Source organism: Lactuca serriola, chromosome 7, assembly GCF_051521515.1.
Source record: "Lactuca serriola cultivar US96UC23 chromosome 7, Lser_US96UC23_V15, whole genome shotgun sequence".
In the NCBI taxonomy this organism is placed as follows: Eukaryota; Viridiplantae; Streptophyta; class Magnoliopsida; order Asterales; family Asteraceae; genus Lactuca; species Lactuca serriola.
The window spans coordinates 87,120,363-87,142,616 of record NC_136414.1 but is presented as its reverse complement, the minus strand read 5'-3'; the positions used below and the strand labels follow the sequence as shown (position 1 = coordinate 87,142,616).

General features: G+C 38.7%; 1 protein-coding gene across 1 annotated transcript; it reads left to right on the top strand.

Annotated features, from left to right (window-relative positions):
- The first annotated feature begins 268 nt into the window (after positions 1–268).
- LOC145064185 (uncharacterized) lies at positions 269–1,672 on the top strand. Its single transcript, XM_079011683.1, has 3 exons — positions 269–794; positions 1,235–1,448; positions 1,606–1,672. Exons 1-3 carry the CDS (start codon positions 269–271, stop codon positions 1,670–1,672), a joined length of 807 nt encoding a protein of 268 aa, XP_078867809.1.
- The last annotated feature ends 20,582 nt before the right edge of the window (positions 1,673–22,254 follow it).

Sequence of the window (22,254 nt, the reverse complement as noted above, 5' to 3'; positions counted from 1 at the left end):
TTTATGTGTAGGTTTGTTATGTGTTTTGTTTAGGATTCTTAAGTTTAGGTTGTTTATGTGTTATGCTTAGGATTGTTATTTGGTATTGACTTTTTTGTTATGGATTTTTATGGCATGGATTTTTATGTTATGGATTTATATGTCATCCATTTTAATGTTACTGATTAATGTTATGGTTTATGTTATAAAATTTATGTGATTTGTACTTAATATGTAACAAGTTACATATGGATAAGGAAGGTGAGTTTTTAGGTTTCCTTATACTCTCATGTTGCTGGTTGATATTGATTCGAAAAAGAAAAAAAAAAGAATTGAAAGAATAAAAGCTAACAAATCGGAAGAAACCGAGCATCCATATACACAAGATTTGATACACGGATGTCCTATACAAGGTTTTGATATGATGCGTCTTTCACAAGATGCATTTGTATTATTATGCAATCATTTTACTCAAAGAAATTGGTTGCAACGTAGTAGGACAATAAGCGTTGAAGAGAAGATGACTATATTTTTACATGTTATAGGACATAATGAACGTTTTCGAGCTGTTAAAGAAAGGTTTCACCACTCCATACAAACGATTCATCAATGTTTTCATGAAGTACTAAAAGCAATGATGTGTTTTGCAAGAGAAATTATTGTACCAACATCTTCTAATACACCAAGAAATCCCTCGGAACGACATAGACGGCTAAAAAACATATTTCCTGGAGCATTAGGTGCACTAGATGGAACACTTGTACACGCAGTTATGCCCGTTGATGAACAAAATCGCTATAGGGGAAGAGGAAAAGGTGACTGTTATCAAAATGTATTAGGAATTTGTGATTTTGATATGATATTCACTTTTGTATGGGCTGGATGGGAGGGTGTAGTACACGATTCTAAAGTTTTGAAAGAAGTTGCATTTAATCCGACTTCTGGATTTCCATTCCCTCCACCAGGTTTGTCATTTTTCTATAAATTTTATTATCTATATTATTTATATGATTAATTTGTCACCCATCTACAAATAAATATTACCTTTGTGATGCCGCATACACCAATACCCGTGGATTTATGGCTCCTTACCACAATACTAGGTATTTGTTAGCCGATTTTCGAATAAACAGAGCTAAGGAAGAAAGGTTCAATCATGCTCATGCACAACTTAGAAATATCATTGAACGTGCTTATGGTGTATTGAAGGCAAGATTTCCAATTTTAAAACGCATGGCTCCTTATCCTTTTCCAGTGCAAAGAGACATAGTCATTGCCTGTGTCGCGGTCCATAATTTTATAAAGAAATACGATATTCAAGATGACCTATTTACGAACTTTGAACAAAACACTATGGTTACTTCTAATGTGGGAGGTGGAGGAAGTGAGGGCCAAAACATACAAGGCATTGAATGGGGTTCAGAAGCCGTTGAGTATATGAGTACATTGCATGAGCAGATTGCTAATCAGTATTTTAAATGGTTCACGTTAAATGCTATACTTTTTTATTATGTATGACAGTGTGTGTTTGTGTTTTCTATTACACTTTGTATTTCGATTTTAAATTATGTATCTTTATTTTGGATTTCATGTTATAATTTTTATTTTTATAATTATTTTATCCAGCACAAAAGGACAACATAAAGATAATATGGTCATTTTTATCATTCAGCATAATCAGTCAGATAAATAATCAAACAACATAAATTTAGTCAGATGTGGACTCAGTTAGCATTTCTAACCCAGTCAGCTTCTAACGCAGTCATCTCTAACCCAATCAGCAACGATCAAATGACCCCTTAGTGTATTGAAGCCCAAGGTTAATGTAATTGAATGATTGATATTCCAAATTGTAATACTCAGTGTATTAAATCTTATAAAATGTTTAAATACTTGATGCATTGAATTTTATTGTTGGGTGCTTAGAGAACCCAGCCTTGACACTTAGCGTGTCAATACTAATGTGAGCGAAACAAAATGCTTAGTGCATCAAAATACTGTTAGAAGAGAACAATGCTTAGAGCATGCAGTTGGACACCCAACACATCAAACGTCTTTACATGCGATCAAAAGAGTAGTTTTTAGAAAAATCCATACATTACATACCCAAAGCGAAATAGAAAAGAGAAAAAAAGAAAAAGACAACAAAAGGAAACTAAAACAAGCATAGAGAACATTTTCACGCCCCAGGAGGGGTAGCACACGATGCCAGAGCATCTTTGTTTTCATCAACATTGTGTCCATCGCCAATGACCACACCCATCGTACCTCCACTAGGACCTTCGTCACTCACTCCAATGTCGCGATCACCGTCATCCTCAACATCTTGCCCAACCTTACCAACATCATCCTCGATCACCTGTATAGTTTCATCCCTTTCAATCACCATACCCTCTGGGGTACCTTCTGAACCAGAGAAAGAACACAATTCCCGGAGGCCCCCAATATCCAAATCTCCCAAACCCAATAAAGATGCATGATCCATACTCGCAAATGACTATAAAGCATCATTCACACTAACCACCAGACCACTGGAGGAAAGACAAGCACTAGCATCGTTAGACCCAACACCAGAAGTCACTTTCTGAACGGATTCAATCCCAGCTACAAAATCATGGCGAGAAAACTCCAAAGCATTGGCACGAACGGATAACCGAGAATGATTGTGAAGATTCCAAGAAGGGACAAAGACAGGGGACCTGACGGAGCTTTCCCCAATAACACCGCCCAGAGGGACCGACGCTGAGCCGGAATCACTAGAGTCCTTGACAGGGGAAAGCTTCGAAGGAGGAAACGGAACACCTGGAACAGGTAGGGGAGAAATAGATGAAACAACGGGCTGATCACATGCCCCATCATTAGGGATTACCACCACGTCGGTTGGCATGAAAGCCATAAAATTCAACAGGCGAGAAAACCTATGCCTGGTCTGAATTCTTTTGGCCACATGAGGTGCGCCAATAACCGGTTCACCCATGGCCAAGACAGCTTTCCTTTTCTCCTTCATATGTCGAACATCGGCAATGATACCCTCTTTGCTATCCTCACTACTCTCCATGGAAGAGGAACGATTGCTACCCGGAGGCATGACAGCAGAAATACAACGATCGTGGAGGGGGTTTGTCTCTGGCGCCAACTTGTCCGTAGGAGGAATAGAAGGGGCAGTAGTCAAAGCAAGTTGGTCTATCCGGCGAGGCGGAGGGAGCCGGTCAACTAGATCCACCTCGTGGTACTCCAGTCACCTAAAAGAATAAAAAAGGGGAAGAGGAAAGAAGAATGCCAAGCAAAGCACTTACCATCGACGTTGCAAAAGAACACTGCCATTCTGCCACGACGCCTCCAAGAGGGACTCATCCCTACACCAGAGAGGAGGGCCTCAGAGTAGTCCTCAGGCGATACTTGCACACTTCTTAGGTAATCGACAACGTCCTGGTTTGGGGGAAAAGTTTGGGGATAGTATCAGCAAAGGTATTTGCACGATATCGACCACTCCCAACTAGTTCTTGATTCACCCACAACCATTTATCCTGCCAGTTCATGGCAGTTCGTCCGTCAGGAACTAGAATATGTCCTCCTCGCCTGACTGAAAAGGTGCACTTATCTCCGGTGACGCAAAATCGGAAGAAGTACTTAAACACGAAGTAGTCGGGAAGATATCCATTGGCCCTGCAGATCATCTTGAATGCTACCACTTTGTTAACAACATTTTGGGTCAGCATTTGCAAACTACAACAGTCCTTTTGGAGAACTTCTTCCTGAAAATCCATCAATGGGAAACGGATACCAGTATCTAGGGTTTTCAAGTAAATCCTAATTTTGCCAGAAGGGGGGATAGGATGCTAGAACCCAGAGAAGGAAATACCACACCCTCCATAGAAGATAAACCATACAAAATTTCAAGCTGGCGGTATTCAGCGGCTGAGGGAAGGATACCAGGAAGACTCGCCATAGAGAAGGAGAAAGAAGAAAAACTCAGAAAAAAGAAGACAAAGAAGGATGAAGGAAGAGTAAAGGCAAAAAGAAACAGTATAAACGTTTTTATAAAGAAAAGGAAAGGGCGAGACATATAAAATGTTTGACACGATGACATAACTGCCAGCCATCATGTGCAGTCACGTCGCCATTAAGGGCGGAATGGCGGGTAAAGGAAAACCAACACGTGTAAGCTAATTAAGCCCGTAACACCGTAACTAGTGCTGCAACGCCCTAGGACGGCACGACATAATCGCGCCTAACCAAAGAGCCTAGTATTCCAGCCGGGCTAAGCCCAGCAGGCTTAGCGCCCGCCCGCGTCCCTGGGGACAGAATGCCCAGGCAAGGGGCTCGCGCCCGCCAAGGAAAGCTCCCAGCTCCAACACAAAAGACACGATCAGGGGACAAATAGTGGGGTCAGGTCCTTACCGCCAGAGCCAATGAGAGTGCCCTAACGGTTGAGGACGCATGACCTTCCAATCAGAGCTTCTGATATTGTCTCCCCAAAAAAGTGATCTTGTCCAATACGGACCGGGCAAGAGCGCTAGGTATAAAAGGATGCACCCTTAGACTCACAAGCTAAGCTCTTCTCTCCCAAGGAAGACACCAAAAAACCCTAGATACCTTCTAACTTGACCGTCAGAGCATTCTTCCGAGAGCAACCTCCCGAAAAATGGTTGGCGACCTCTTTTTCTTTTGATCTTGCAGAGGCGACGAGGTACCTGCTTCAGTAGTGCTAATTCGGTTGAAGCGCAGGTCGCATCAGTGTGCTAATGCAACTCTAGCTAAAGTATTAAGAAAAACAATTTCACTAAAGGATTAGTGTAAATTACACGAATCTTCCCTTGTGTAGGTAACAAAAGGCACCTTCAGTTCCTATTTTTAAAAATTAAGTCGGATCGTCCGTAATTTATTTAAAATATGCACGTTTTGTCCCTGACAGTCATAAAATGACTATATTGCACTTTTCTAATTCTTTTTCATTTATTTTTTATTTGTTTGATATTTTCTTATTTATTTATTGATTTTTTATTATCTAAAATCACAAACTCTAAGAACGCCTAAAAGCCTGTGTTCCCCGTCGAAGATTTCCCTCATACGCGATTGGATCCATCTATAGTTACTTTGTTTCTCCCTCCTCGTGTAGCTCTAGTCACCAGCTATTCTGGTTCACCCTTATTCTACAACTTCGGTCATAGTTGCTTTGTTTCTCCTTCATCCTATAATCTAAGCCATTGGGATTGAGTAGCATAGGTGTCAAGATTGGGCTTCATGGGAACATATTGTAAAGGGGTGGAATTTGCATGTTCGCAGTCATCGAAGGAATCATGGAGCTTCCGATATATAAGCCTTCTTCCATCACTGCCACAATTGCATCACTCTTTGTCCAAGATGTCCCCATCTCTAACCCTACTTCGGTTATGCTTGGAACAGAGTTTAGAAACAGATGGTCATCAGAAAGTATATGATAATTCCAGCCAGAGATGATAATTTCAGTTCTCAAAATTGGAAAACTAGTGGTCTTCGAAAAGCTGTTGGGGACTTTTGGAACAGGGAAATGAGATCAATAAAGAGAAAAAGAAGAACATCGTCTCAATGAAGTTGTTGATGGTGTTGTTGTTTGTACAAGACATAACACAAATCCCTGAATTGCATAGATTCCAGGTATTCATTCTTCTCTTGATCCAGTACCCTTTTGGTTAATTCATGATCATTAAACTGAAACTATGCACCCCTAAATTCTCAATAAAATTGAAATCGGAAGAATATTAAACGAGATTTGGTTCTTACTAGGTGTCGATTGGTGGCCAAGGAAACAGATTCATATCTGCATATCGTACACCGGAGCCCTTGCGAGATCGGGTATCATCGTTCTTTGTAACGTCTGTGTTTATGGGCTTGTCATTAATAGCAATGTATTAGTCTACGTTAACCTTTGTAACCCATTTTGAAATAATAAGAATATATTATTTGAGTATTATAGGTTTTGTGCTTAGTTATGTGGCTTAAATGAATTAAGAATAAAAAATAAGCGTCAAAATAAAATAGTAGATAAAGCCGATATCTTTGGATAATGTTGTAGTAGTTGAAACGAGGTTTCCGAATATATATATAAAGAATGTCGAAATCCGAGTTATAACGAAGAAGTTATGATCTGTCGAAGTTTCGCGACAGAACTGGCACGACGCCGAATGACGTAAAATATGAATTTAAGATAGAACGATATCTAGCCTTAGTAATCTAAGTGAAAGTTGAAGAGTTCGTTAAACCGAGAGCGTGCATAAAAAGAACGCTCAAATCTGACTGCGTATGAGCAAGTTATGATTTTCTGAAGTTTCGACTTAGTCGTATGCAGCCCGAATACTCGATTTGAGATCGAGTGGTTTTTAGCCGAAACAATCTAAAAGAGAATTGAAGATCTCGTTAATAGTAGTGAAACGATAAAAAGATAGGCGAAAACGGACGTCGGATGAAAAAGTTGTGAATTTATAACGGAGTTTTCCGGTCCCGGCCTACTAAAAATAATATATAAGTAATATATTTATAATATATTAAAAATAAAGTCAAAATTAGCCAACGGAGTCTAAAAGAGATTTGTAGATCATAATCTCACCTATGCGTCGATATAAAGAGTGTCGAAAACGGAGTTCGTATGCGAAAGTTATGAATTTCTAAAGTTTGGGGCGTGAAAACCCAAAACTGTCAGATACCACGATGTGGCAAGTCTTCTGACACCTCCTGGAGTCCCCCAGACGCAACTTGCGATGACGCATGCAGTGAAGACCAAGCCCACGACGTGGAAAAAGGTGCCACGACGTGGCAAGGGCAAAATTTGCCCTATAAATAGATTTGAAGGTCCAGCCGTTTAGGGTTGCTATTTTCCCTCCTCTCTCTCTGGTTCTACATCGATTTACGTGCAAAGAAGTACCCCCGAAGCCCCGGTATCATCCCGAGACCCGAAGCGAATCCCGAAGCCCAAAGATCCCGATAAGAAAAGAGTTTCCGAGCCGAAGCTCTGCCCCCGAGGAGCCCAGTTTTTGTGAAGATCTTCCAGATCTACCGAAGAATACTACTTCTATAAGTCGTAGTGCTGTCCGATCATCTTTTGATCAAGTGAGTGTGTATTCACTTTCTTCTAACACATAATTATGAAGTATTTTATATGAAATACATGTTATGTGTTTATTTTGTTGATTATATGTGTGAATGTATATTTACTTTCTTCTAACTCATAGATATGATTTATTCTCTATGAAATATGTGTTATGTGTGTGTGCCTCATCTGTTTTGTGGAATATGTATTGATTGAACATGCTATATAGGTTTTAAACTATGTAGAAAAATTTATATTTTTATCTACTAATATGTTGGGTAGAACATGGGTAGATAGTTGATGTGTGATAAACAGATGAGAGGCCTCATTGTTATTGTTGTTGATCTAGTTATTCAGCAAAGTATGGATAATGACCACAGACTCTTTCTAGACACTCCTGTAGAACGCTAGCAGGCTCATAACCTGTAGGTGTTGTGAACGATTGTCACACCCCAAAAACCGAAGGCGGAAACATTTCCGGGGTTGACTCCACGTTGAGTATCAAATCCAATGTACATAGTAAGTAAAGTAGAACAACCATTACATTACATATAAAAAGTTTTACAATTGTTTCAAAAGTAAAGTTGTACAGTTTGTGATACATAGTATATATATAGAAACAAAACGAACGGGTCTTGTACGCACTCCAACCTGGATCAAGTGGATCTTCGGGTACCTGTTCTATCAATGACCTGAGAACACAAGCGGTTTGAAAATCAGCATAACGTTGGTGAGTTCATAAGCGGTTTTAGTTTTGTGAAAATGTTCATGTTTCCTTTCTGTTTCTGAAAATGTAACACACACCAAGAAAATCCCACATTTTCTTAAAAAGGTTGGTTGGTTGTTTCACATTATGTAAAGTAAAGTTGTACACTGAAATCATGTTTACCCTTGTGAAAATGTACATTTAGGTTATCTGTTTTGTTATTCTGTTCTGGTTATGTACCAATGGAACCCCAGGAAAGTCCCATACTTTCCTAATTGTATATTACCAATTGTAAAAGATGTAAGGTTATCCAGTTTGTTACACTTTTCTAGTTATGAAAATGTTTTCCCCAGGAAAGCCCCATGCTTTCCTGAATGTTGGTTACCATTTGTAAAACATGTAAAAGATGTATTCTGGTTAGACCTGGTTATGTACAAGGTTTCCCAGGAACGTCCCATACTTTCCTGAATGTTGGTTATCAATGTAAAAGATGTATTCCGAAACCTGGTTATCTTGTGAAATGTATAAAGTTATTCATTATTACTATAAGTAAATCTGTGTTATCCTAATTGCGAGTTCCATAACCATACTATAGACTGAACCTGTGGCAATAAGTAGTCCACATCCTTATGACTTTCGTCACCCTTGAACCATTTCGGTTCGGCTGTAGCTAGCAGCCAGGTGTGGGGTAGTCAGCCCCGTATAGATCTATACACTCAAGTCACGCTCTCTAAATCCCAGAGATTCTGGTTACGGTTGCAGTCCTCCACTCGCGTATATCTGTGGAGTGTTCGACGAGGACATGTCTCCAATCATACAGGAATAACAAATTTACTAGTAATAATATGATAGTCCTCCACTCGCGTATCTCTATGGAGTGTTACCGAGGACAAACAGTGTACAAGTTTCATGTTCATATGTTCTAAAGTCATGCTTTTAACTGATAAAATGTGGAAAAACATTTGTGAAATATATAAAACATAACAGTTTATAAAACCCATTTCACAAATAATTGTTTACGTGATATGCATGCTCGAATGGTTATCAGTTGTATCAATCAGTATTAAAAGCATATAAAATGTGAAACACACACACGAAAACAAGTTTTTGAGTACAAGAAACCCTTGTACTTTGCTTGTGTTCCCACCCCCCCCCCCCCCCTGAAAACAGTTAAAAATAGTGAAAAAGGGTAGGGGTATGAACTCACCAGACTCGGAAATGCGACGGTTTCGGACACTAGATGTTGGTTCGAGGCTTGATTACTCGCGATGTCCCTATGTAAAATGTAATAATTTCCATATATATCCAATTAGATTTACACTCACTAATTATATGGAACATTACACTCCAACGAGGTTAAACACCTCAAAACGAGCGTTTGGAGTGACCCGACTGACATCTTCGGACGTGTAATAACACTAGGGACTTGGGATTTGAGTTTGCTCCCCAAGAGTAAACATATTAGGGAGTTTACGGCCATATATCACACACACACATGAGTTCATGGCCGTGAACTCATGTTTGGGTAGTTTTGGGTGCTAAAATGGCTTAAATGGACAAGGGAATGTTGGAATGAATTTCTAAAATGCCTTGGATTAGTTTGATTGAATTTATACACCATTTATGGGAGTTCACGGCTGTAAACATGGAGTTTATGGTCGTAAACTCCCCCAAGCATAAACCAAAATTCATTTGAGGTGCTTAGGACAATCACATGTGATTCTAGTAATTTTTCCAAGCCTTGGGGTGGTTTAAGGGCATCATTTGACACACTTTTATGAGTTTACGGCCTAAGAGTATGCGCTATGGTCGTAAACTCCTAAATGTAGTGTTTTGTTATGTTTAAGGATCCCAAACTAATTTTAGATTGTTCTATGATTTATTCCAAGGCTATTGGTTGAGTTTCAAGGCAAACTAACATGTAAAAATGTGTTTACTCCCCATGTTTGAGGAGTTTACGGCCCAAGCACATGCCTTGGCTGTAAAATCTCTTTTGTTCCATAAAATTCATGTTTTAAGTGTTTCAAGTCCCGATTTGTAAGCCTCAAAGTCGTATCTAAGTCCCAACAATGATTTGGAAGGGTTAATTGGCTTAAAAACCCCATTTTTAAGTGTTTACGGCCCAAGCTTGATCCTTGGCCATAAACACATGTTCCAGGTCCTAAAACTCAAATTAAACATCAATTTGAAGGCTAAAGAGGTTAGATAACAAGTTAGGGATGTTACCTCTTTGATTTGGAGCCTTAAATCTTTGTTTTTTGGACCTTTGATTATGGATGAGGAGAGAGGTTGGAGAGTGATTAAGGAAAGATGGCCAAAAGCTTCAAATGAAAGCTTTGAGTCCTTTATATAGTGCTCGGGAATTGGACACGACGGAATTCTACCCGATACCGGCGTTAGGCGGGGCTTTTGGTCGCACCCGACCAAGTTGCCATAACCTGATATAGTCGATTCTATAATTATTACGATAACTATTATGGGGTGTTAGAATGATTTCAAATGACATTAAGACACCCATTAAGTCATTTTAGATCGATATAAGTTAATGACTTAATTAAACGGCGAAATCGGAAACGGATTTGGAAACGGCGTTTGGTTGATCGAATTGCATTACAATTTGAGTTACAAGAAGTGATATGGAATTTCGAGTTGTTACATTATCCCCCCGTTAGAGGGAATTTTGTCCCGAAATTCAAGACAAGATATAAGACAAAATACAAATCATGGATCTGGAAAGAGTTGCGGATACTTCTGTCTCATCGAGTCTTCCCGCTCCCAAGTGAACTTCGGTACCCGCTAGGCATTCCAGCGAACCTTCACTAACGAGATGCGACTTTGTTTCGTACGTTTGACTTCTCGATCCATGATTTTGATCGGTTCCTCTACGAAGTTGAGGTTCTCATCAATCTCGATCTCGTCTAAAGGAATCACTAGGGTTTCATTGGATAGGCACTTCTTGAGATTTGAAACATGGAAGATGGGGTGGATGTTACTGAGCTCGAGAGGTAAACGAAATTTATAGGCCACCGGACCAATCCTGGCGAGGATCTCAAAAGGTCCAATGTACCTTGGATTAAGTTTCCCATGCTTACCAAAGTGTACAGTGCCTTTCCAGGGCAAGACCTTCAACAGAACACGGTCTCCAACCTGGAATTCCAGTGGTTTCCGACGGTTATCAGCGTAACTCTTCTGGCGATCACGTGAAGCTTTCAGTTGTTCTCGGATTTGGATGGTCTTCTCGGTGGTTTCACAGATGATTTCAGGACCAGTGAGAGCACTGTCCGGGACTCGGTCCTTGGCTAACTGTGTATCCCCCACCTCGGCCCAGCACAGAGGGGATCTGCACTTGCGACCGTATAGGGCTTCAAACGGGGCAACCCTAATGCTGGTGTGGTAACGGTTGTTGTACGAGAATTCGGTTAAAGGTAGATGTGTGTCCCACGACTTTCCAAAGTCAATGACACATGCCCTAAGCATGTCCTCTAGGGTTTGGATTGTTCTCTCACTTTGTCCATCGGTCTGAGGATGATACACCGTGCTCATATCTAGTTTGGTTCCAAGAGCTTTTTGAAGAGACTGCCAAAATCGGGAGGTAAACCTGCTATCTCGATCAGAGATAATGGACGCAGGTACACCGTGCAGTCGGACTACCTCATGGATGTATATCCGCGCGAGTCTTTCCATCTTGTATGATTCTTTGATCGGAACGAAATGAGCAGACTTTGTTAAACGATCGACAATCACCCAAATGGTATCATACCCACTCGGACACTTGGGTAGTTTGGTGATGAAATCCATGGTGATCATCTCCCATTTCCATTCGGGTATCTCGGGTTGCTGGAGCAGACCTGAGGGTTTCTGGTGCTCAACTTTAACTTTGGCGCAAGTCAGACACTTGCCCACAAATGTAGCTATCTCAGCCTTCATGTTTGGCCACCAATATTGTTTCTTGAAATCTAAGTACATTTTGTCAGAGCCCGGGTGAACAGAGTATCTGGTTCTGTGCGCTTCCTCCATAACTATCTCTCTGAATCCTCCGAACTTGGGAATCCAGATTCGATCCATGAAACAATGGACTCCGTCACCTCTGATCTCAAGTTTCTTTTCTATTCCTCTCAAGGCTTCAGTCGACACATTCTCGGGTTTGAGGGCTTCTAACTGGGCTTCTCGGATTTGCATGGGTAGTTTGGAATGGATGGTCATCGTCTGGTTCTTCACTTTACGGCCTGCACTCTCTTTTCGGCTAAGGGCATCTGCTACCACATTGGCCTTGCCGGGATGGTAATGGATTTCACACTCATAATCACTGAGTAGTTCTACCCATCGCCTTTGCTCATGTTTAAGTCTTTCTGGTCAAAGATGTGTTGCAGGCTCTTGTGATCGGTGAAGATCGTGCACTTGGTTCCGTAGAGGTAATGTCTCCAAATCTTCAACGCAAAGACTATGGCTCCTAGCTCCAAGTCGTGTGTCGTATAGTTAACCTCGTGTGCTTTCAGCTATCTAGAGGCATAGTCAATTGCTTTTCCTCTTTGCATAAGCACACAGCCTAAGCCTTGATTAGACGCATCGTAGTAGACAACGAAGTCCTCTGTCCCTTCGGGTAGGGACAGAACAGGCGCGCTGCACAAGGCTTTCTTCAGCGTCTGGAATGCGGTTTCTTGCTTATCACTCCAACAAAAGGGTACACCTTTATGTGTTAGAGTGGTTAAGGGTTTGGCAATTCTGGAAAAGTTCTGAATGAATCTTCGATAATAGCCAGCGAGACCCAAAAATTTCCGGATTTCTGTGGGTGTCTTCGGTGCTGACCAATTCTCTATCGCCTTTATCTTGGAAGGATCTACATGAATACCCTCCTCGCTTACTACATGACCGAGGAAAGTTACCTTCCGAATCCAGAACTCGCACTTGGAAAATTTCGCGTACAACTTCTCAGATCGCAGGGTTTCCAACACTAGTCTCAAGTGTTGTTTGTGGTCTTCTTCGCTTCGGGAATAGACGAGTATGTCATCAATGAACACAATGAAAAACTTGTCCAGATAAGGATGACACACCCGGTTCATCAGGTCCATGAACACCGTCGGTGTGTTGGTTAGACCAAAGGGCATCACTACGAACTCGTAGTGTCCATATCGAGTCCTGAAAGTTGTTTTGGAAACATCACTCTCATGAACTCGTAACTGATGGTACCCTGATCGAAGGTCTATCTTTGAGAAGTAACTAGCTCCCTGGAGTTGATCGAAGAGGTCATCTATTCGCGGAAGAGGATATCTGTTTTTGACAGTCAACTTGTTCAGTTCGCGATAATCGATACACATTCGAAAGGATCCATCTTTCTTCTTGACAAACAATACCGGAGTTCCCCAGGGTGAGGAACTCGGTCTAATGAATCCTTTACTGAGCAACTCATTGAGTTGACTGGATAACTCCTGCATTTCTGCTGGAGCTACGCGATACGGAGACTTCGCTACAAGAGTAGCTCCAGGAATTAGGTCAATACGGAACTCGACCTGACGTTCGGGAGGAATTCCTGGAAGCTCTTCAGGAAATACGTCAGGAAAGTTACAGACTTTGGGGATGCTCGCGAGGTCTTTAACTTCCTACTTCTCATTGAATACATGGGCCAAGAATGCAATACACTCCTTTCGCATGAGCTTCTGAGCTTTGATGCAGGAAATGATACGAAGGTTGGAACTGAGTTTATCGCCATAGATTACTAGAGTTTGACCCGAAGGAAGGTTGAGACGGATTGCTTTTTCGAAACAAAGGATGTCCGCATGATTGGGACTCAACCAATCCATGCCAATGATGACATCAAAGCTCTTTATGGATACCGGCATGAGATCGATAGGAAATGAATGGTCGTTCAGGGTAAGGGTACAACCTACGAATACTTCGCTCGCGCTTTCTTTCTCACCGTTCTCCATCTCGACGGTAAACGTTTCGGTTAAAGGTCGAGAGTTATGTTTTAGGTTATGTTTGAATGCATGAATAATAAAGCTCCTCTCAGCACCGGAGTCGAAAAGAATATTAGCATATGAGTTGTCGAGAAGGAACGTACCCGAGACAACAGTGGGATCGGCGACCACTTCCTCCCGTCCCATGGCGAGGACTCTTCCGGTGTTATCAGCAGTAGACTTCTTAGGGCAGTTCCTTTTAAAATGCCCGACCTCACCACAGTTGTAGCAGGCTTGACCAACGCCTGCTCCCGAAGATTGATTGACCGATTGGGCCGGAGCTTTGCAGAATCGGACTGTGTGCCCCTTCTTACCACAATTGGTACAGGAAAGTTCTCGACAGGGGCCAGGATTGTGGTGATATTTGTACTTGTCACAGAGAGGGAGATTACCAGCATACCGGCTGGTAGGAGTTGGAGTTGTGGATCGCACAACAGAAGCAGCAGCAACGGGGGTAGTAGCAGCATGGACTGCTACTGTTTGCTGTCTTTTGGAGGATCCTTGGGAAGATTGACCCTTCTTCTTCTTCCAGAACTTTCTTTTCTCACCACTGCTTTTAGTCGATTCAGGGGCGGTGGTCGTTTCCTCGACATCATCACTGTGGTCAATTATGGCTTGGGCTAAAGTCTTAGCACTATCATATGTGTCTGGGCGAGCAGCTAAGACATGACCTTTTGTAGGATTGGTTAACCCCCAAATAAACCTCTCGATCTTTTTGCTTTCAGGAGTGACCAGACTAGGACAGAGAAGGGCAAGATCATCGAATCGGGAAATGTATGCAGCAATGTCGGAACCTTTCATCTTCAGGTTCTAGAGCTCGTGCTCTAGCTTCTGCATTTCGCCACGGGGACAGTATTCGGCAAGGAGGAGTTCTTTCATGGCGTCCCAGCCCATGGCATTGGCTATGGGTAGGGTCAAGGATTTGACTCGGCCATTCCACCAAGTCAAGGCTTTATCAGTGAAGGTACAGGCTGCAAATTTGACCTTATCGGACTCAGCACAGGCACAGATTTCGAAAATGGATTCGATTTTCTCGAACCATCGGGATAAGGAAATGACACCTCCAGTGCCATCGAAGGATAAAGGCTTCGCATTCATGAAGTCCTTGTAAGAACCCTCCTTTCGGCGTTCCTGGTTACTTTCTTGATCTTGAGTACCACCTCCCGAACCACCGGAACCACCGGTGTTCAATTGGGACATGGCAGCTGCCACTACGGCTGTAACAACTGTTTGGAATAACACGGGATCGATTTCAGGAGGAGGTGGTGGTGGAGGGTTGTTGGTCTTTGAGCTGGGTCTCTTTCTGGGAGGCATCTTGATCTAATATGATCAAGAAAGAGAGGATGATAAGTCCTCTGAATTGAATCGAGAGATATGACAGATATTTATTCCAAATAAGTGATAAAGCAGGAAAGAGTTATCAAAACAGGTAAATATCGCTAATGGATTGATCAAGGATCTATACGTGAACGAGGATTCTTACAAAGAATTGGCTCGAGAAATACTCCCATAGTATTTCATGATTCGATACTACACTGGCGCGATGTTTGTGGTATTAGGGTAAGTTTTAGGCATGCCGCATACCACAGTCACTCCCAAGCACATGTTGGCCGTGTCTCGAATGAATATAGTTGGCCGGGCTATATTGATCCTAGACACGACTACATAACTGCCCAGGTTTAACCACAGTACACAACACCCATTTACTTATGTTTTGTTCTACTTGTAGTTACGGATCTCGACGGCTCGGTATACTTATATACTTTTTGAAAATACTTATAGTTTGAAGATACTTTTATTTCAGATCACTTAGGCCCTTTAGTGTTTATAGTTTTATACCATGTAAGGTTTGGTATACTTTATTCACTATAAACAAGGGCCCTGATACCAATCTGTCACACCCCGAAAACCGAAGGCGGAAACATTTCAGGGGTTGACTCCACGTTGAGTATCAAATCCAATGTACATAGTAAGTAAAGTAGAACAACCATTACATTACATATAAAAAGTTTTACAATTGTTTCAAAAGTAAAGTTGTACAGTTTGTGATACATAGTATATATAGAGAAACAAAACAAACGAGACTTGTACGCACTCCAACCTGGATCAAGTGGATCTTCGGGTACCTGTTCTATCAATGACCTGAGAACACAAGCGGTTTGAAAATCAGCATAACGCTGGTGAGTTCATAAGCGGTTTTTGTTTTGTGAAAATGTTCATGTTTCCTTTCTGTTTCTGAAAATGTAACACACGCCAAGAAAATTCCACATTTTCTTAAAAAGGTTGGTTGGTTGTTTCACATTATGTAAAGTAAAGTTGTACACTGAAATCATGTTTACCCTTGTGAAAATGTACATTTGGGTTATCTGTTTTGTTATTCTGTTCTGGTTATGTACCAATGGATCCCCAGGAAAGTCCCATACTTTCCTGATTGTATATTACCAATTGTAAAAGATGTAAGGTTATCCAGTTTGTTACACTTTTCTAGTTATGAAAATGTTTTCCCCAGGAAAGCCCCATGCTTTCCTGAATGTTAGTTACCATTTGTAAAAGATGTAAAATATGTATTCTGGTTAGACCTGGTTATGTACAAGGTTTCCCAGGAAAGTCCCATACTTTCCTGAATGTTGGTTATCAATGTAAAAGGTGTATTCCGAAACCTGGTTATCTTGTGAAATGTATAAAGTTATTCATTATTACTATAAGTAAATCTGTGTTATCCTAATTGCGAGTTCCATAACCATACTATAGACTGAACTTGTGGCAATAAGTAGTCCACATCCTTATGACTTTCGTCACCCTTGAACCATTTCGGTTCGGCTGTAGCTAGCAGTCAGGTGTGGGGTAGTCAGCCCCGTATAGATCTATACACTCAAGTCACGCTCTCTAAATCCCAGAGATTCTAGTTACGGGTGTAGTCCTCCACTCGTATATCTCTGTGGAGTGTTCGCCGAGGACGTGTCTCCAATCATACAGGAATAACAAATTTACTAGTAATAATATGATAGTCCTCCACTCACGTATCTCTATGGAGTGTTACCGAGGACAAACAGTGTACAAGTTTCACGTTCATATGTTCTAAAGTCATGCTTTTAACTGATAAAATATGGAAAAACATTTTTGAAATATATAAAACATAACAGTTTATAAAACCCATTTCACAAATAATTGTTTACGTGATCTGCATGCTCGAATGGTTATCAGTTGTATCAATCAGTATTAAAAGCATATAAAATGTGAAACACACACACGAAAACAAGTTTTTGAGTACAAGAAACCCTTGTACTTTGCTTGTGTTCCCCCCCCCCCCTCTGAAAACAGTTAAAAATAGTGAAAAAGGGTAGGGGTATGAACTCACCAGACTCGGAAATGCGACGGTTTCGGACACTAGACGTTGGTTCGGGGCTTGATTACTCGCGATGTCCCTATGTAAAATTTAATAATTTCCATATATATCCAATTAGATTTACAATCACTAATTATATGGAACATTACACTCCAACAAGGTTAAACACCTCAAAAACGAGCGTTTGGAGTGACCCGGGTGACATCTTCGGACGTGTAATGACACTAGGGACTTGGGATTTGAGTTTACTCCCCAAGAGTAAACATATTAGGGAGTTTACAGCCATATATCACACACACACATGAGTTCACGGCCGTGAACTCATGTTTGGGTAGTTTTGGGTGCTAAAATGGCTTAAATGGACAAAGAAAATGTTGGAATGAATTTCTAAAATGCCTTGGATTAGTTTGATTGAATTTATACACCATTTATGGGAGTTCACGGCTGTAAACATGGAGTTTACGGCCGTAAACTCCCCCAAGCTTAAACCAAAATTCATTTGAGGTGCTTAGGACAATCACATGTGATTCTAGTAATTTTTCCAAGCCTTGGGGTGGTTTAAGGGCATCATTTGACACACTTTTATGAGTTTACGGCCTAAGAGTATGTGCTATGGCCGTAAACTCCTAAATGTAGTGTTTTGTTATGTTTAAGGCTCCCAAACTAATTTTAGATGGTTCTATGATTTATTCCAAGGATATTGGTTGAGTTTCAAGGCAAACTAACATGTAAAAATGTGTTTACTCCCCATGTTTGAGGAGTTTACGGCCCAAGCACATGCCTTGGCCGTAAACTCTCTTTTGTTCCATAAAATTCATGTTTTAAGTGTTTCAAGTCCCAATTTGTAAGCCTCAAAGTGGTATCTAAGTCCCAACAATGATTTGGAAGTGTTAATTGGCTTAAAAACCCCATTTTTAAGTGTTTACGGCCCAAGCTTGATCCTTGGCCGTAAACACATGTTCCAGGTCCTAAAACTCAAATTAAACATCAATTTGAAGGCTAAAGAGGTTAGATAACAAGTTAGGGATGTTACCTCTTTGATTTGGAGCCTTAAATCTTTGTTTTTGGACCTTTGATTATGGATGAGGAGAGAGGTTGGAGAGTGATTAAGGAAAGATGGCCAAAAGCTTCAAATGAAAGCTTTGAGTCCTTTATATAGTGCTCGGGAATTGGACACGACGGAATTCTACCCGATATCGGCGTTAGTCGGGGCTTTTGGTCGCACCCGACCAAGTTGCCATAACCCGATATAGTCGATTCTATAATTATTACGATAACTATTATGGGGTGTTAGAGTGATTTCAAATGACATTAAGACACCCATTAAGTCATTTTAGATCGATATAAGTTAATGATTTAATTAAACGGCGAAATCGGAAACGGATTTGGAAACAGCGTTTGGTTGATCGAATTGGATTACAATTTGAGTTACAAGAAGTGATATGGAATTTCGGGTTGTTACAACGATGTGTTCACCGGTGTACTCTATCCCCCTCATGGTTGCCTTTAGGACATCTATTGCTGAGGAAACCGCTTGCAGTAATGTCCGGTCCGATGAAAATCCTAGATTAGGTCCCTGGTAATAGATGTTGTTTTAGGGACGTAAAGTGAGGATAACGGGAATGGGTAATTGGGTTATTGTTGGTTGATAAAATTAAATATAATTATTTATTGTGGGTTGAAAACCTTATATGCTCACCAAACTCTCAAGCCTGACCCACTCAGTGTTATTTGTATTACAGGAAGTGGCGCGAGGGCATAAGATGGATGAATCATCAAGTTGTTTTGTTTATGAGCCTGTATATGTATATAACTGTTGTATGGCTTGTAATATGTCGTTTATGCTTTTTGGTCTGTATCGGAACATGACATCCCAAATATTGTTAATTAATGAAAATGCATCTCTTGATGAAATACTTTGATAAACTTGATTTTATCATATTTTGTTTTGGGAACAAATTCCGCAACTCTTTTAAATCAATGGATTTACTCTGAAATTACTTTTAAAGCATAAATGAAACCGGTCTTTTCTAGCCGTGATTTTGGGGATGTCACATTTTTGTATCTCTTAGGGCTTTTAAACATGGAATTTGAGAAAAACTGAAAGACGAGTAATAAGTTGACAGATTGTTAGTGATAATTAGGAGCTCTGCAACTTCTATCAATATTTTTAAAGAGATTGCAATTGTTGCTAAGAATTCTATATTGTATCTTGGTTAACCTCCGACGACGGAGGTGACGCAACTGGATGGTGGAGAAGATGAAGTGACGATGGGTGTGGGTGGTATAGTAGATGTTAAGAGTTTGTGGTAGTGGCCCCATTTGATTTTATTTTTTTAATTTTAATAATATAAAAAAATGAAAACAAAAATCTAAAAGGAAATTGATAAGGGTAAATTTGTCTTTTTAGGTTTGGTTAATGAAACCAGGGACGAAACGTGCACCTTTTAAACATATCAGGGACACTCTGAGTTAATTTTTGAAAATAGCGACTAAACGTGCCTTTTGGCACCTACACGAGGGATGATTCTTGTAATTTATTCAAAGGATTAAGAAAAAGAATTTCAATATGTTGTGATAAGCCAAAAATTTCACTTATGATAGGATGCGATATTTCATATTACTATGGAAAGATAAAATGAAAAGACTATATAAAAAATACTATAAAAGAAAAAAGGAAGGGTTATAAGAAAATGGATAAAACTACATATAAAAGGAGACAAAAACCAAAAGAATGTAGTTGTTACTATTGCAAATAAATTGGATATTATCCTAATAAATGCCCAAAAAAGTTCCATAAAAAAAATTTGAAATACATGAAGATATAGAAAATATGATAAACAATGGAGATTTTGTCCAAATAAATGATTTTGAAAACAAAAATTCCGATGAAAGTATTTTCTTATTAACTGAGATAGAATGTACCTCATCATAAGTTTTAGCAGGTTCTTCAAATTCAGATAACTTTATAGTAAATAATCAGATTGATTAAAAGGAGAATATAATCATAGGATCTTAATACATAAGAAAAAGGTAAAACAAATACAACAAGAAACTTTTCGTTATCTAATCACTCGGGATTTAAAACAAATTTCTTACAAAAATTAGGAATTAAACCAAGAAACCATCATTTATGTTATGGATTAAATATTTAAGAAAGAGCCTTAGAAGTGTCCATGAGCTCTAATAAAGTTATGATACCATTACTTTCTAAAAAAGATATACAAAATAAATTACAAAAATAAAATATGATGTAAGAAACACTCTTGGATGGATACATACAAGAGCCATACAAATAATAATAAAATCAACTTTTAAAGAAGGATTGGAAGCAATAATGGATAATAGAATTCAAAATAGAGAAGAAGCACGCTTAGGGATTCTTAGAGGAAATTTATAGTATAGAAAACTGAAATTTAATATATACCCTAGAATCTTCTATCACATTTTAAACAAAGATTTTTGTAAAGTTTAAAGTCTAATTAAAGATTTCAAAAGAAGAGATTTCTTTAACATATGCCATTTTATATGCAATATCAATTACACACCATTCAGATTGTTCAAATAGTAAAAGACACTATTGATTTTCCTTATCTATTCAATGATGTATGTCAAGTTCAAATACCTAGTATAATAAAGATGGAATAAACTGAATCAAAACCCTTAGATCTGGATTTACAAGATAAACTGTTACTAATATCCATTTCTACATCTCCAAGTATCTCTTTTACAGGTACAAAAGTAAATAGCATGCCTTTAAATGAATTAACACATTTAGACGAATATAAACATGAGGTAATAATTAAAGATAAAAATTTAACTTATAAAATAAAGGTAGATTACTTTAATGGAATAAAATTACTTCCTATAAATATACCGATAGATATTGGTGTAAAATAAAATTATATTAATAACAAATTATGTACACAAATACAAAAATATAAATTCGACGAACCACACCAATATACTAATTTTAATTGTTAATCCTAACTAATAAATGAAAATAATTTTGCCACATGTCACTCTCTCATTAACTTTGACACATGTCATTTTTTGGTATTTTTGATTAAATGTTTTTTCCATTTGTCATTTCTTATTTTTTATCCTTTCTTAATTAACACATCATATTTACACATCAATTAATAGTTACTTTAATTAAAAATAACCAATAAATTACAATATTACTACTCATATAATATTTAATATGTTTCCTTTTAATTTTAAATTTTAAATTTTAAATTTTAAATCTAAAATTTTAAATTTAAATAAATTTTTGTTTAAACTTTCATATTTAATTTTTTGTTTTGTCAAACCCGTTTAACATACGGTCTCACACCTAGTTGCTTATAATATATGAAGAAGTTGAACCTTTATTTAATTTTGGGAAAGAAAGAATCCCAATAAGATTATTAAATGAATATGCTATTGGTACATTAGAAATAATGTTAGCATAACCTTTTTCAGAAAAAATAAAACCATACAATATAACACTTTATATAACAAAAATAATATATATATATATATATATATATATATATATATATATATATATATATATATATATATATATATATATATATAGAGGTCGGTTCAATTGAGAAAATAAAAAAGGTTGAGAATGGAGAAATCATTCTCAGCCACTCATTTTATTCAAGCATAAAAAGACACGGTGACAAACTTGTAAATATGAGAACAACCTTCAATCTCAAATACGTATCTGTAGTTCAAACCCATTCACCGTTCATCATCCAAATTTCTTCTCCAACTTTCAACAATCATTCAGATTTCTTCAATTAAATCATCATCAACATCATCCAGTGCTAATCAATCATCGATCTTCGTCAATAATCAACACGATTCAACAGTTAACAACAAAAATTCGTTTTTGGTTCTTTTAATTCAACCTTCAATTGTGTTTGAATACGATCAGATCTTCAACATCTATGATTAACTATACTCCCAGCGTTATTAGATCAACATCATCGATAATCAACAAAAATCCACTTCATATCATTCATTCAACATCGATTATCAAATAAAACTTGAAAATTGAGGTTAGAAAAATATCAAATCGTTTTTTTTTTGAAAAATTTCATATAATTCTCTATCAATCTACTCTTTTGTAAGATTTAAATGGTCAAAATATCATGTTTTTAACATTTTTAAAAAATGTTAAATTGTATGCACTCCAACTGTTTAATGA

Coding starts and splice junctions, on each gene's coding strand:
- LOC145064185 (XM_079011683.1), top strand. CDS start 269: ATGTTGCTGGTTGATATTGATTCGAAAAAGAAAAAAAAAAGAATTGAA. Junction 795..1,234: donor CTATAGGGGAAGAGGAAAAG/GTGACTGTTATC, acceptor ATCCTTTTCCAG/TGCAAAGAGACATAGTCATT. Junction 1,449..1,605: donor CATGAGCAGATTGCTAATCA/GTATTTTAAATG, acceptor TATTTTATCCAG/CACAAAAGGACAACATAAAG.